The sequence below is a fragment of the Morchella importuna genome (assembly GCF_003444635.1).
Source record: "Morchella importuna strain M04M26 chromosome Unknown Morimp01GS003, whole genome shotgun sequence".
Lineage (NCBI taxonomy): Eukaryota > Fungi > Ascomycota > Pezizomycetes > Pezizales > Morchellaceae > Morchella > Morchella importuna.
In genome coordinates, this window is record NW_025763400.1 from 99,410 (window position 1) to 114,938 (window position 15,529).

General features: G+C 45.9%; 4 protein-coding genes across 4 annotated transcripts; 2 read left to right on the top strand and 2 right to left on the bottom strand.

Moving 5' to 3' along the window:
- Nucleotides 1-443: 443 nt before the first annotated feature.
- LAJ45_01553 (uncharacterized protein) lies at nucleotides 444-6,166 on the bottom strand (the record flags this gene model as incomplete). Its single annotated transcript, XM_046111146.1, has 7 exons — nucleotides 444-1,715; nucleotides 1,782-1,805; nucleotides 1,868-3,279; nucleotides 3,338-3,585; nucleotides 3,650-5,805; nucleotides 5,882-6,009; nucleotides 6,076-6,166. 7 exons carry the CDS (start codon nucleotides 6,164-6,166, stop codon nucleotides 444-446), a joined length of 5,331 nt encoding a protein of 1,776 aa, XP_045975090.1.
- Nucleotides 6,167-6,865: 699 nt separating this feature from the next.
- LAJ45_01554 (uncharacterized protein) lies at nucleotides 6,866-7,829 on the bottom strand (the record flags this gene model as incomplete). Its single annotated transcript, XM_046111147.1, has 5 exons — nucleotides 6,866-6,889; nucleotides 6,946-7,114; nucleotides 7,188-7,340; nucleotides 7,407-7,516; nucleotides 7,581-7,829. 5 exons carry the CDS (start codon nucleotides 7,827-7,829, stop codon nucleotides 6,866-6,868), a joined length of 705 nt encoding a protein of 234 aa, XP_045975091.1.
- A 387-nt stretch (nucleotides 7,830-8,216) lies between these two features.
- LAJ45_01555 (uncharacterized protein) lies at nucleotides 8,217-10,770 on the top strand (the record flags this gene model as incomplete). The annotated part of the gene is made up of 10 exons (XM_046111148.1): nucleotides 8,217-8,224; nucleotides 8,302-8,439; nucleotides 8,498-8,646; nucleotides 8,722-9,093; nucleotides 9,142-9,353; nucleotides 9,409-9,671; nucleotides 9,722-10,020; nucleotides 10,080-10,194; nucleotides 10,272-10,401; nucleotides 10,705-10,770. The coding sequence occupies 10 exons, from the start codon at nucleotides 8,217-8,219 to the stop codon at nucleotides 10,768-10,770; spliced, it is 1,752 nt and encodes a 583-aa protein (XP_045975092.1).
- Nucleotides 10,771-12,870: 2,100 nt separating this feature from the next.
- LAJ45_01556 (uncharacterized protein) lies at nucleotides 12,871-15,491 on the top strand (the record flags this gene model as incomplete). Its single annotated transcript, XM_046111149.1, has 8 exons — nucleotides 12,871-12,924; nucleotides 13,079-13,221; nucleotides 13,360-13,480; nucleotides 13,536-13,793; nucleotides 13,851-14,317; nucleotides 14,374-14,739; nucleotides 14,792-15,245; nucleotides 15,297-15,491. 8 exons carry the CDS (start codon nucleotides 12,871-12,873, stop codon nucleotides 15,489-15,491), a joined length of 2,058 nt encoding a protein of 685 aa, XP_045975093.1.
- Between the last annotated feature and the right edge of the window lie 38 nt (nucleotides 15,492-15,529).

The window sequence follows — 15,529 nt, forward strand, 5'->3', positions numbered from 1 at the left end:
TCCAGCATATGGGCCATCCTATGCCCACACCCGTCTTGTCCCATTGATGGATGGGTGTGTAGAGTAGGAATTGCCTTGATTTACAATTGATCGTAGAACCCAACCTTCCCATTTTCATATCGCGATCGAGGAAATTATAGCAATGTGTGTGGTCATTGTTGTGGTTGTGGTTCTGTGTGTGTCTGCATCACAGGTAATCACTCGCTAGCTAAGTGCAATTGGATTTTGATGATCGATCAATGTATAGCTATTCTAAAAAGAACAAGAGATTATAAAGACGACATTACAAGCATTCGCTGCGCTCTACAAGCTACAAGTAGTTAAAACGATAATCATCCCACACCACCCCACATCATAATCACAGCCAGCCAAGAAGGTCTACTCAACCACAAACTGCAAAGTCCCCCCTCCCCCCTCCCCCTCCCCGCCAATCACCAAATACACTACACCGCCTCCTCCACAAACATATCTCTCATCAGTGCATCCTCACAGCTATCCAGATCTGGCGGCTTCATCCCATACGTCCCCTCATACACAAAGATACTCAAGGCACTAAGGAACGGCCTCAAGATCTCCGTCTTTATATCCTTCTTTTCCAAGTCCCTGACTCTCTCGCCTACCAGCCATGGCCTCCTCCTATTTCCCACCACCATCGTGTCGCTCTGGAGCGCTGGCGATGGCAGCTCGAGCGTCACCTGGTCCGCGAGCGCGGCCGGCGCCCAGCCGTCGGGACGGTACACGGCCTCGATGGTATCGGTGATAAAGAGCCATTCGTGGAGCTGAAACTCGTCAGGCGCGATGACGAGCAGTGTGTCGAGGAGTTTACAGGCCTGCAGGATTGTGGCGTCCGTGTAGGTGCCGTTATTCTCATCGTCGGGGAGGATGGCGGGGATGGCGGACTGCAGTTCGGTGTTGATGAGCGGCCAGAAGGAGGCAAGGTGCACGGGGGAGGTTCGGAGCACGAGCGCGCGAAATACCATGTATACTTCGCCCCGTGTTACAGATGACGGCGAGGTGACGGCGGTGGCGGAGAGAAGCTCGACGAGCTTCTCTTCGAGCTCTTTGAGGTTGACAACGAATGTGTCTGTTTCGGCGGCGAGGATGAGGAATGCGATGCGCCGGAGGTTCAGCTGCGTCTTTTTGTCGGCCTCTTGGCGGGCTGATGTTGCTCCTACTCCGAATAGTACGCCTGCGGTTGTGGGTGGGGTGATTCGCCCAAGTAGATCGACCATGCGTTCACGGTCACTGAGGAGATATTGCCTCACAAGAGGCACCCATCCTTCCTTCACTAGTGGTATCGACGAGGAGAAGAATTTTGGATCTAGTAGGGCATCAGAAAGCTCTTTCTTCCAGGCCTTTTGGTTGTTTTGTAGTCGTGTAAGTTGATATAAAAGATCCAGTATCCCAGGGGATATATTCTGGGGAAACGCCTTTGACCTGAAGGTGGGCCCGATCACGCTGGTTGATATTGTGACAGACGCGGCGACAACCCGGTCATGCTCAACCAATACCTTGCGAAGTTCCGGAACGATCGTTGCTAGGATTGCCACGATATCATCAGGGGAAGCTCTCCCTCGACCAATCTTTTCGCTGCTACCCTCATTGTCGACATGTTTCTCTCCAGCAGAACCTACAACAGGTGCTGGGGCTTCTAAGAGATTCTGCCCCATTGGTCGTGCAGTAAATGCAGCAGCCAAGAGTCGCAGGAACAAGTCCTAAATCACAGAAATCAGAAGAGCTTTTATACAGGAGACGGGGAAAGCAGATGGGAGACCACATACTCCTAATTCTTTTCTCATTCTTTTCTGTTCTCCGAAATTCGTGTTGTCAACCTTCTCTCCCAATATCGCGGTGAAGCTTAGCAGACTTGGCAAGGTCTGCCTGTGGGGAACGGGTTTGTCAAGACGTCCCTCAAAAAGACCATGCAATCCGCCCAGATCTCATCCATCGCATCATCCTCTAAACTTCGAGCGTACTCTACTAAAAACACAACCACCTCTAAATCGCTAAGTTCGGCAGTTAGTGTAGACTTCCTATTCGGATCCAAAGCTCCTGGATTCGTCCTCGAGTAAATTGCGTTGAATATTGCCGGAATCGTATGTTTAGGCCTCGAGCCATCAAGAACATTAATGAGCTTGAAGATGCTTGCCATCTTCTTATTTCCCGTATCAATTCCCACGGAATCCTTTGCAGGCCACAGCTCAATCAAGGTTTCTAGACATTCCAGTGTTTCCGCCGCAAAAAGATGCTCCAAAATCCTTCTGGCACGGCCCCTCATTCGGACACTGGTGTATAACCAACTTTCTCTGCTCCCAGAGTCAAGTATTGCCTCGCTCTCCCCAGCACCAGAGTTGGCATCGCCCCAGCTCCAAATGGCATAACAGCTCTTTACAGTGTCCTGAAAGCATAAGAGCACAGTAAGGCGATTATTTGCGGCCGCGCTCCTGTTTTGCGGGCTTTCCACAGCAAAAACACCACTAACCATGTTTCCGAAGAACCCACCCGTTGTCTGTGCATCAGGGCTTTTTGGACCCGCAACTTTGATTTCTTCTGTAAGAAGTTTATCATGGGCCGCGGCCAGAATCTGTTCTAGGCCATTGAGTAGCGCCACTAAAGTTCCTTCAGGGCTCCTTGTCTTGGGAGCTACACCACGATGCTCCGCTTCCTTGAACACTTGTTTTAGCGCCTCAAATGTTTGCCTGATTTGCTCACACAAGCATTCCACCAGTGGAATTAGAATCTGGAATATTACATTCTCCAGCAACGGTAAACACTCGGTCAAGAAATTAATCCAGCTATCCAGCACCGGTCTACCACTTAGGCTTGAAAATCCACCCACGAGACACCTAACTAGTTGTTGTGGGGGTTTGGCCTGAGGTGGTGGGGGATTTGCTTTCTCTGGGTCCTGTATAGATGCGGCTGAACGACTACCCTTAATACTTCCAGAGTGCATCTTCAGTTGGCCTAATTGACTCGTTGGTCGCATAAGAGATAGTTTCAAAGCTGCAAATAGAACATCAAGTAAAGAAACCTGTACAAAGGTATCCTTGGTTTCTATTGCAGATATCAATCGAGCAGTGAGGATGTTCTCCAGCTCCAATTCTGCAAGTGGTTTTGCATAAACGCTAAGAAGTAAGCGGTGAAGCACTTTTAACGCCGTTCGGTGGAGCCGAGAGACACTTTGATTGCCATCTCGGTCATTCGCATCACCATCAATAGCCCGAATTGCCACCTTCACAAAAAAGGTTTGTAGAGGCATGTCTTCCTCTCCATAACCACCTATCAAGATATTAGACCTTAAGAATGCGAAATAAAAAGATGAAAGTGGCTTGCTCACTTTCCGCCAAGGCTCTCAACCGTGTTTCCTCGGTACCAATAGCTGATTCGGTTGCCAACGCTGCCATAACGCTAGGTGTCGAATATTGCAGGACATTTGATAAAGTTTGAAAATAGTACGTAGCCACTTCGAGATCGTGATTTTCACGATACACATGCCTCTTGAGCGGTGCGCCGTTCGCATCTCGTTTCCCGGAGTCTTTCAAAAAATCCAGTCCGAGAAGCTTGGAAACAAAAACGCTGAATAACCTGCCGTTCCAGAACGTCGTAAGTGACCGCAGTCCCCCTCGAAGATGATATTCAAATGATATACCTATTTAGACTTCCTAGATTCTGTAGCCATCCCCTGGCAAACACGGCCATTTCCAAGCCGTCATCTACTAGTGAGTCCAGGAACAAGAATAGTGGCCTGGTCAAAACCATCTCAGGCCCACCTCCGCCTGTGTAGCCCATGCTATGTGTCCACAGAACCCCAAACTTCCGACCCTGCTCAGCACTCCTGAAAGAATAAATCCCCCCAACATCCCCTTCAGTCATAACGGTTGCAACAGCAGCTTCAATTCTTCTATCTCCAAGAACGTTCTGAAGATTCCACAGGGCCTTTACAGCTTCTACATGGAACTTTGGTGTATCTGGTGAAAGATAATTCCAAATATTTTTCACGATCGGTAGAATTAATGAGTCGATTGTCTGTGGTGAGAGATAACCCTTAACATACATAGCAGCTACCACATTAGCAATCCCCTGGAGGGCTGCAAAGGAAATGCCTTCTGAAGAAAGTGTTTTCACGAAAGATTCGATGAAATGGGAGGATTCGCGTGATTCTTGAAACTTGGGTGTTTTCTGGATGACGTTGACTAAGAGCTGGCAGCGGACACCGACATCGGGTTCGTCCAATGCAGTTTCTACGGCTGTAGCCGTCTCTCGTAATATTAGCCGTCCAATTGTTTTCATAGAAAACGGTGGAGTAGATTCTGAATTGTTGTTTGTTTGTCCTTTTCTGTAGAACTTTTGGATTTTCTTCCGTATTCCCCCAATCTCTGTGTCTTCATCTGATATCTCATCAGAGGCTGCGCCCTTGAAAGCTCGTTCAGGAATCAGCTGCCACAACTCCTCTGTGATCTGAAATCCTCTGGCTTTCAACCCTCTCCTTTCCGTGGAACTTGCCCCCAATTCAACTAGAACAGCCAATACTAGCAAAGGAGCATGCACCAATACCATCTCTTCTTCGCTCACATTGAACGTTCTTATGACAAAACTTACACTCTCCAGCATTTCCTCTCCATCGCCTCCATTCTCGACAGAAAATGCCGATACGACTTTCTCTAGAATCTGCTCCCAAATAAGCGAAGCCTCGACTCCATCGAAAAACATCCTCGCACTCCTCAGAACCTCAACATAAACCTCCTTGCTGGGCGCAGACTTTTCGTACTGCCGGACACTTTCGACAACTGGTAAGAAGAGCTTTGGAACAACCAAAGAACCAACCTCCCACCTGTCCATCAGCGACAGACATATCCTGTAAGGCTTTGCGCGTTCTGCCGCACTAGTATCTTCCGCACAATCCAACATCTTGATCAATCCACCAACAAGAGAATTGAGGCCATATTTATGTAGATAACCTTTGTCTCTTTGGTCCTGGCCATCTGGCCCCAGAAACCACGCCCAAAGCCTTCGATTCAGGCCCATGTCCTTCCTTAACACTACTCCGGCTGCTAAAGTCACCAGTAACTCGAGATCAGGCTTGCTCACCCTCTCTTGGAGAATCCTACAAGAAAGAGGCAAAGATCCAACCAGCAAATCAAGGAATCCACGTTGAACTAATAGCTGCTCGTCACCTAACCCAGCACAGAATGCTCGTACAAGGAGACCTGGCTCAGGGTTTACCAAAGCCTCTGCTTCACTACCTTTACCATCGTCCAAAGCTATGTCATGAGTGTCCTCTGGAGCTTCCATTTTCTTTGCCTCGTCTAGTGTTGGGAGTCTTCTGCCCAAAAATGCTAACGCTCCCTGGCGCCTTCCTGGGCTAGTGATAGTAGCCAATAAAAAACACTGCCAAAAATATGCATCATCCCCAACCCCATTCCTGATTCCATCCATTAAAGCCAGTGTTCTATCAAAATATTCACCTCCTTCCTCATCTATTCCTGGAAGTAATGATAAAATAAGGCTCTTGAGCGCCGGTCGTAATGAGGTGGAAAGTGGTAGGTAAAATCTTTCCAAAAGGGTGAGGTAATGAGGCTTGAGAGTCAAAGATGCATACGAAAGTACTGGCATTAATCCAGGCGTCCATAATGACAAATCTTGCGCCAATCCTTCGCGCCCGATCATGTTGAAGATGTATGAATAAACCTCGATTGTTTTTTGGTGGACGCCAGATGGTAGTTGAGGGTTAAGACATTGAGCGAGTCGCTTTGCGATAAGGTTCTTTGAGGGTATAAGTGGTAGCGAAGGATTTGATTGTAATGCCTGTTATTTTCACCTGCATTGTCAGGTTCCAGTTTTCAGAAACAAATGAATTTAGTATATGGTTTCCGGAAGTAACCTTTAGTAGCCGCCCTAAAAATGATATGTAATCTGCCCATTCTTGTAAAGTATAGCTCTCAAATAACGAAAGTGCACGGTCGATATTTGCAGAATACCGTTTGTATTTCGGATCTTTCCTGGTAATATCTGTACCGAATTGGGCTTATTAGCTGTATACATGTGTTGCTAGCACTTATTCACTAGAATACTAACCATCATCGTTCCGAAGCCGTAATCGCGGCTGTGGCGAAGAGCGGCCGGAGCTCAAGGGGGACGGTATTCGAGATCCGGGTTCAAGAGACATGGGGAAGCTTCAAGAGTATGCACCTAAGTATTCTGGTAGCTTCACCGACTTCAAGCGCACTACACGTGTGCATGACGTGTAGTTGTACAGGGTAACCAGAGATGTGGAGTTACCCTGCATTGAATTCTTAATAACTTGAAACGGAGAGATAACAAATTGAATACATACATGTATATTTTAAGGTGACCATGTTCGAAATCTGATTCATATGAGCATCTAGGATTAGTATCAGCTTGATACTTATCTCAAATGAAGCTCCCTAGTCTACAATGCAGCTTGCAGAGGTCTCGAGTGATAATTCATGAATAAGTCAAATTTCGAGGGCTTGCACCTAGCTCTTAAATTATCCAAATCTACAAAGATTCCAGACACAGTTGGTTGCTAGCCCTGCAGATCGTGGTATCAAGCTTTGGTTTGATCCAAGTATAGAGTCGAGGAAGTTCATCAAAGAATCTGGAACCCAATTGCCCTTGGAAGCTCCTAGAAAAAGCTTTGAAGTGGGGAGCGAAGTAGGTGTATCGCACTAGCGCCAGGACAACAAGAAAGAAGTGTGTACACAAATAATGCATCAACGCCTAGAAAGATTACTTTTGCCCTCTCCATCGAACTGCACGTAAGACCCAAAGCTACTGAAATATTCACTGAACTATGGGAATCAGCCATATTATTCCATTCTACTTTTTATATAAAACAAGTCATCTAAAATCCACTAGCACCAGGCGCCTATACATAAATATATTAGTTAGGTTTACATCAAGGGAAGGTGGGAAATATCTCACTTTTTCATCCTTTTTCAAGCTTAGAAGCATCTCCCGAAACCTTGACTTGTCGCTCTTTCCAGAGCGGGCACCCTTTTCAGTCAAATCGACCAGTTTAGCAATTCTTTCCCAAGCGGTACCACCAGAAGTCATATTTTCACGGGAGTCCAAGAACTCCTGTGCTTCTTTGCTATTCATCGGAGGAACAATCAGTCTATGGCCAAGGGAAAAAAGCACATATTCTAGCATGAGACTTGACAAACCGGGTCTGCTCGATAGCTTTGTCGCGCTTGGAATTGTAGTTCTCGTAGAAATCATCTACAGCGCCCTGGGCCTTCTCTATAGTTTCACGCTTGCGTGCCTCTGACTGCTCGTCGCGGCGCTGGATCTCAAGAGTTTGGCGTTCGCGCCATTGTCTAAGTTTCGCTCAATTTTAAATCAGTCGTTTTTTCCATCAGAGTAACGCAAGAGAGAGGAGTAACCTAATGACTTCGGGTTCTTCTTCCGTCTCCATGGTCATCCCGGAATATGTGTTATGGCCGGGAAGGTACGGTTCGGATGTTCCAGTAATGACACCTCCGGGTCCAATCATCTTTATGAAAGCCATCATTAGCTCATATGTGCTAAACAGCCTAACGGAAGACTATGGGTCGCACCTCGTTATTATCGAATGTTGCCATGTCCGGAAAGTTCCTTGTAAACTGATTCGCAGGATCGGCTTCTCCGCCACCAAGCAAATTGTCATCATCAGCAGTAGCGAAGTTTCTGGCTTCATCCCCTAGGAGTTTGTTTTCGCGGCTAATGAAATCATCAGCGTCGTCGCCGAGACCCAGATCTATAGGGGTGGCTCCGGACTGGCCAACAGGGGTTTCGTCGAAGTCTTCAAGGGCAGGGAAGTGAGACATATTTTAAGGATTCTGTGGGTTATGTCGAAGGTTTGGGTTGGGAAGGGTATGTGTTGAAGGTAGGTGAATTGATGAAGTGAATGATTGTTTCCTAGGAGCTATCGTGTCGTTGGGTGTTGAGCACATGTAAGCTACCGGTGTGGCGGTGACTGCTGACAAAGAATACGTGGCTTGAACAAAGATTTAACTAGCGTGTCTATCTCCTTCTGGATCGACTCGTTGATAGATCTTGAACCTCACTGACCCTCCTCTCCAAACACGCAGCTACGCAACATCAACAACCACAACAGTATTCAAGCGTGTGCGATTCGTTCCTCCACGCGCTTTATAGAGCTTTCCTTTCCAGTTCTCACCCAGCGGTACCTTTATTGGCCTCGGTGAATCAACATGTCCGAGTATGCAACCTCCTGCCGACATATGGGTGTGCCCATTAAGGTGCTCTTATTATAACTACTCTGACATTCGTGCGCAGACAACCCAAGCAGTACGGAGTTACGCCGCCCATCACTGTGGCTGGACCTACAGAAAAAGAGGTCGAGCGCAACCAGACACTTATCGAAGAGCTCAAAAAGCAGGACAGTTTTGAGAGCCAAGAGGAGAGCGCGAAAAGGTACGTTAAAAGCGCGCTTGCCAGTTCGAGATTTACGTCTAGCTAAAAACAAATATAGAACGCAAGTTTTGGTTGCGCTTCAGTCATTAACCGAAAATTTTGTGAGGAAAGTATGCGTCGGGAAGGGCATGCCGGAGCATATTGTGAAGAATTCTGGTGGAAAGATTTTTACTTATGGGAGTTACCGTTTGGGGGTATATGGGCCAGGTAACTCATTTCAGGTTCCGGAGTTATTCTTTTATACACGTTTTGAATGTTATTAATCTTGTTGCTTTAATACAGGATCTGACATTGATACACTTCTTGTTACGCCTGCCCATATCAGCCGACATGACTTCTTCACCACTCTGCCGCCTATGCTCCAGGAGCTGAATCCGCCGCCGGAAGACCTCTCAATAGTCCCCGATGCCTATGTTCCCATCATCAAATTCGAACTCCAGGGGATTTCAATAGATCTAATTTTTGCTCGCCTGCCAAACATCAATTCAGTACCGCGGGATATGGTTTTGAATGACAAAGAGCTCCTGAGAGGATGTGACGAGGTTAATTTGCGCTGTCTGAACGGATGCAGAGTTACCGATGAAATTCTTGCTTTGGTACCTAAAACGGGAGTGTTTAAAATGGCTTTAAGAGCTATTAAGCTGTGGGCGAAAAGTGAGATTCTTCCCCTGTTGCCATAAAAAATTATCTAATTATGTACAGGACGTGCCATCTATGGCAATGTGATTGGCTTCCCCGGTGGTGTTGCTTGGGCAATGTTGGTTGCCAGAATCTGTCAGCTCTATCCAATGGCCGTCAGCTCGGTCATTATAAGTAAATTCTTCAAGATTATGGGCAGCTGGACCTGGCCGCAACCTGTTCTTTTGAAAGGTATTGAAGATGGACCTTTGAATGTGCGAGTATGGAATCCAAAGGTATGTCTATCTCTTCTATAGAAAGTGCGCAGCCTTTAAGTCGTGTGTCTACTAGATCTACGCTTCAGACCGTAGTCATCTGATGCCTATCATTACACCCGCGTATCCTAGCATGTGCGCGACACATAATATCACTAAATCCACTAAAACGATCATAATACGCGAGATGGCCAGGGCAAATGAAGTCGTAAATAGGATCATGGTAGGTACTTCTAGCTGGGACAACCTATTCGAACGTCATAGCTTTTTCACCAATGGTTATCGTTACTATTTGAGCGTCATCGCCTCGGCCAAGGGCAAGGAGCAACTGCTAGGATGGTATGATATAACTAAAAGTCTTCCTAAAAACACCAATTAATCTTAGGCAGGTCCGGACTTGTGGAATCCAAGTTACGTCATCTTGTGATGAAACTTGAACAGATTGAAACAATCAAACTTGCCCACCCCTTCAATAGAGGATTCGACAAAGTTCACTTCTGTGCTACTGAAGAGGAAGCAATTAGTGTTGCCCATGGAGAAATCCGGAGCGTGGGCATCCATGACGGTGTAAAGACGGCCGAGACCGACCTCAAGGACCAAAATGGGGATAGCGAGTCAAAGGAAGAAGACGATTCAAAAATAAAGGTCTACACAACTACTTACTACATCGGCCTAGAGATCAACAGTGGTAAGTCTACATTTATAGAAATCACTATTTGCAGGGGGGAAAATACTCATCTCTCGCAGAAATTTCCAAGCAGATCGATATCTCTTGGGCTAGTCAAGAATTTTACGACATGTGCAAGAGCTCGGAGCACTACAATGTTGAAGAACAGAGTATCAATATTGCCTTGACTCGCAAGTAAGCGCACAACCATCTCCTTCTCTAATAATATTGGGGCATTTGGCGACCGTATTCTAATTAAATTCGCTGCGTAGCTATGAGTTGCCTGATGATGTTTTCCATGCTGGAGATACGAAACCCGTGAAGCAAACTAAAAAGAAGATAATCAAGAAGAAAGTCAACACTGTGGCTAATGGCAACGGAAAGAAAAGAAATGCCGACGAGGTACGTATGAACCGGCTAAAATACTGTGTTTGCTTTTTGCCTTTCCGCGAGAAAGGGGAGGAGAAAGAAAAGAAAATATCACGGGGGTAGAAAGGCGTCGGCTTTGAGCTTAGCGAAGGCGGTCATGTTAAAATGAGGCTCTACGGGACAAAAGCTACCGAAGCTACGAGATCCTTGTCAGATTCCAAAAACTATTACGCTGAAAATATCGCGCAAGAACTCCTCCCCTAACGCGGATGAAATGACAAATGGCGGCACTAGTTTTATGATGGGATTTACTAAGCTTCTTCGTCGCATATCTAGGAATCGATTGGCCACGACGCAAAAAGGCAACAATTACAGCACCCGCAAACTGTCGTACAAGCTTAGTGCTTGTTGCTTAATATCGTGCGAGATTCCTCACCCCATCGTTATTTTGATTTTCCTTTTTAAATACCCACATTTCTCACATCCTTTCACATTCTTGGGGGGCTGTATTGCCTTTGCACGGTACTTCTAAAGACGGTTTTGCATGGTTGGGATTTCCTGCATGGTGGCTTAGTTTGCCCACGACAATGCCGCTCGTGGACGTATAGGTTCTGATTATTCGGCATTGCTGTTCATGACACATTAGGCTGCGGATATCCTCGATAACCATATCATTTTCTTTCATTTCCCCTCTTCTACCTTTATTCTGTTTCCCGGGATCACTACTTGGCGTTTGGGCAGCTCCATCATCAACAGCATACCATCCAAATTTCTACCAATACAGGTGCTGTTTGAGTCATGCAATATAACCTTCCTTTTGATTCATCGTAGATTCTGGAACGTTTCTCAAAACACAATTGTTTTTGGTTGGAGCAATGCACAATACAATTATCGACGCCTTCGATCCCGGACTTTCCATTCCTCGCGATCGGGTTTCTATCGCTCTTTCGAATCCCGGTAAGGTAACTAACAAGACTATAACTTCATCATTTCTATAAAAAAATTCCCATAAGCTACACCAGCTACAAAATCTCGAATTTTTCATTGTTTTTTCTTTCTTTTTGTTTTTTACTTTTGAGAAATACCCTTCGTTTTCAACTCGCCACCCCTCATACCGCGGGAAGAGTGCAGGCAATACACCCAAGAGCATCCAAGAGGGCAGCATTTCTAAACTCCACGACCTCTATGCATTGATTGCTGGAAGGATATACCATGCTTCTATATAGGCGGAGGGTCAGTTGGAAGTAGCCAACAGTCTCCTATGGCATTATTGGGGGAGATGGGTGGGAATGTTGCTTGAAATCACTCTATATTTAGTCGTACTTCATGGTTTGTCAGACGCGTTGTATTTTGGACTGGAGCTTTTTTTCTCTCTTTTCTTTGTTTTATGACTTTAATCACAATTTTTTTTTCGTTATCTGTTTGGGTGTCTGGTGAAAGAAGTCGTCACTTTATAATTACCGGAAACACTATGGGGATTATGTTGTGTTTTAACATGCTATAGACATGCTGTAAATTAGCACCATTAGTCTAGTATTGTAGCATGAGGTAGAATTATTCGAGAACGTCACATCCTACCACTTGCACAAAGTAAATGCTACGTCTAGGAATACGATGCTATGCGAAAGGTGCTACTCTAGAATTAGACCCCTCTAGTTTGGATGGATGTAGGTACAGATTAGGCACCCAGGATTTGGCCAATATGTACAGCGGGGGGGGAATTATTGTAGAAACAGGGGTCTAAAAACAGGGTTTAAGTAGCTGACTCGGCCAATGGGACTCTTCCCATACTTCTACAATAATTTCCCCCCCCCCCGCTGTAGTTGGATATCAATCTTTTCTCCGCTGCAGGGTCTATGATTAAACACCAAACTAAGGGAATTTTACCTAGAGAATTTAAAAATCCCATCGGAATAAAATTTTTATCACTACTCTCATTAGTATTTGTCAACGATGCAGAAAGGCTTTGTTAGATGGCCACAGGCGCTTGTCTGTCATGGAAATTTGAAAATTTGTCACAAAAGGCCGGCCGCCGGAGTTGTGAAAAGCGGAATTAGGCCCCTCGGAATAATTCCCGGGCCCATCCCACGTGTGCTTTTTATTCCGTGTGGGGCTTTCCAGCATTTATCCGGTTCATGAAAGATCACTCGATTCAAACAATCTATCGAATCCGGAATCTTATAGGGTAAATACAATGTTTCAAATTAGTTTTTGTACTTCTTTTTTTACATACTTTCATAGAAATTAATTTCTTTAATACCGGACTGGTTGAATTCACTCAGCTAGGGTATAGGGTTATCATCCTTGCTTAGTTCAAACGCAGGTAGCGTAAACTCCCCTCAATTCGAATTTTACCGGTAGTGGGGCTTATTCGCATTTGTACCGCACCAGATTCCGCAACCCCTCTGTTTTATCTTGCTCGACGCATCTCATTCTACTCGACCTCAGCGGATACCTTTGATAGACTTTTAAGATACCAGCTTTATACCTATTTTTTTCACGATGTCTTACGGAGAGCTCGACAATCTTTGCATCAACACGATTCGTGTTTTGTCTGTAAGTTGATACTTCATTATAATTGTTTTACCCCACCTTAGCCCTCTAATACAATATCTATACTGTGTTTTGCTTGAAACAAACCTTAAGAAGAGAACTTCTTAAGTAGAAATCAAAAATCAATTTCTGAATACTAATAATTACGTTTGAATAGGCTGATGCTGTTGCAAATGCAAACTCAGGGCACCCTGGTGCTCCTATGGGAATGGCACCGGTTTCTCACGTTCTTTTCAATAGGTTCATGAGATTCAACCCTAAGAACCCTGACTGGATTAACAGAGACCGATTTGTCCTTTCGTGAGTCCTCCTTGTACACAATTCTTCCGATGTCTTACGCAGTTACTGGTTTTTTTTAAATTTTTTTTGTTTCTATTATTTTGCGTGGTTCCTTTGAGTTCTCTTAAATTACTTAATAGTACTAACTCAATAATAAAGAAATGGTCACGGATGCATGCTCCAGTACTCATTGTTGCACTTGTTCGGATATGACCTTTCTTTGGACGATTTGAAGCACTTCCGTCAAGTTGGGTCCAAGACCCCCGGTCACCCCGAAGCTGTAAGATATCTTTTGGGCAACTCAGAAGGTTGAAAATAATTAACAATATCAATAGGCCGATACCCCCGGTATTGAGGTTACCACCGGTCCCCTTGGTCAAGGTTTCGCCAATGCTGTAGGTCTTGCCATCGCCCAGGCACACACCGCTGCTATCTACAACAAGCCTGGGTATGACTTGGTTGACAACTACACATATATGTTCTTCGGAGATGGATGTCTCATGGAGGGTATTGCTTCTGAGGCTGCCTCTACCGCCGGTCACCTGCAGTTGGGTAACCTGATTGGTATCTATGACGACAACCATATCTCTATTGTACGGAGCTTCTCCCGATTAAAGAAAACTTATGAATCTTACTAAGAATTTGTTTAGGATGGTAATACCAACTGCGCATTCACTGAGGATGTCTTGAAGCGATTCGAGTCATACGGCTGGCACTGTATCCATGTCACTGACGGTGACAATGACCTTTCCGCAATCGATGCCGCTATTGCTGAGGCGAAGACTGTCAAGGACAAGCCCACAATTATTAAGCTTACCACCACCATTGGTTATGGATCTAAGCTCCAGGGAACTCACGAAGTCCATGGGTCTCCCCTTAAAGCCGATGATATCAAGAGCATCAAGGAGAAGTTTGGATTTGACCCCGAAAAGAAGTTTGATGTTCCATCAGCAGTGTACGAGCACTATGGCGAGACCGCCGCAAAGGGTGCCGCTGCTGAGGAGGAGTGGAACCAACTTTTTGCCAAGTACCAGAAGGAGTACCCAGAGGAGGGTAAGGATCTTGCTAGGCGATTGGCTGGTAAACTTCCTGAAGGATGGGAGAAGGCCCTACCTACGTACATGCCCTGCTCTTGTGAAAGTTCAAGTCTATGTGATTCTAACTTTACATTAGGTACAAATCTACTGACCCTGCCATTGCTTCTCGCAAACTCTCTGAGACTATCCTTCAGAAACTCTACCCTATCATTCCTGAGCTGGTCGGTGGTTCCGCAGATTTGACTGGCTCAAACCTGACTCGTGCCAAAGAGGCTGTTGACTTCCAGCCCCCCTCTACTGGTCTCGGTGACTGGTCTGGACGCTACATCCGCTATGGTGTCCGTGAGCACGGTATGGCTGCTATTATGAACGGTCTTGCCGCTTATGGAACCATCATTCCTTATGGTGGAACCTTCTTGAACTTTGTTTCCTACGCCGCTGGTGCTTTAAGGCTGTCTGCCCTGTCTCACCACCGCGTCATCTATGTCTCAACCCATGACTCGTAAGTTCAATTGAATCTCTTGCCGTTGAGTTTGAAACTAATAAAGCTATAGCATCGGACTTGGAGAAGATGGACCAACTCACCAGCCTATCGAGACCCTTGCCCATTTCCGTGCCCTACCCAACTGCATGGTCTGGCGCCCAGCTGATGGCAACGAGACCTCGGCCGCTTATTACATTGCCTTGATCTCGAAGCACACCCCCTCCGTTATCGCTTTGTCCAGGCAGAACCTTCCTCAGCTTGAAAACTCCACCATTGAGCGTGCCATCAAGGGAGGATACGTCGCTGTCGAGTCTGAGGGTGCCCAAGTTACTTTGATCTCTACTGGTTCTGAGGTTGGTATCTGCATCGACGCTGTCAAATACTTGAAGGAGAAACACAATGTTGTTGCCCGTGTTGTCTCCCTTCCTTGTTGGGAGGTTTTCGATGCCCAGCCGAAGGAATACAAGCTTTCCGTCCTTCCTGATGGAATCCCTATCTTGTCTGTTGAAGTGATGACCACTCTTGTAAGAATTCTTCATACATCCTGGTGGGATATCAACTAACACGTGAAACAGGGATGGGAGAAGTATTCTCACGAGCAGTTCGGTCTCAACCGCTTCGGTGCTTCCGGACCTTACAAGGACGTGTACGCTAAATTCGAATTCACTCCCGAGGGAATCTCTAAGCGTGCTATTGCAACCATCGAATTCTGGAAGGAGGTCACCCCCATCAGAAGCCCTATCAACAGGGCTTTTGCTCAACTTATCTAAGGGCAGGAAGGGAGTTTAAGGGTTCTCGATTTGGGAAA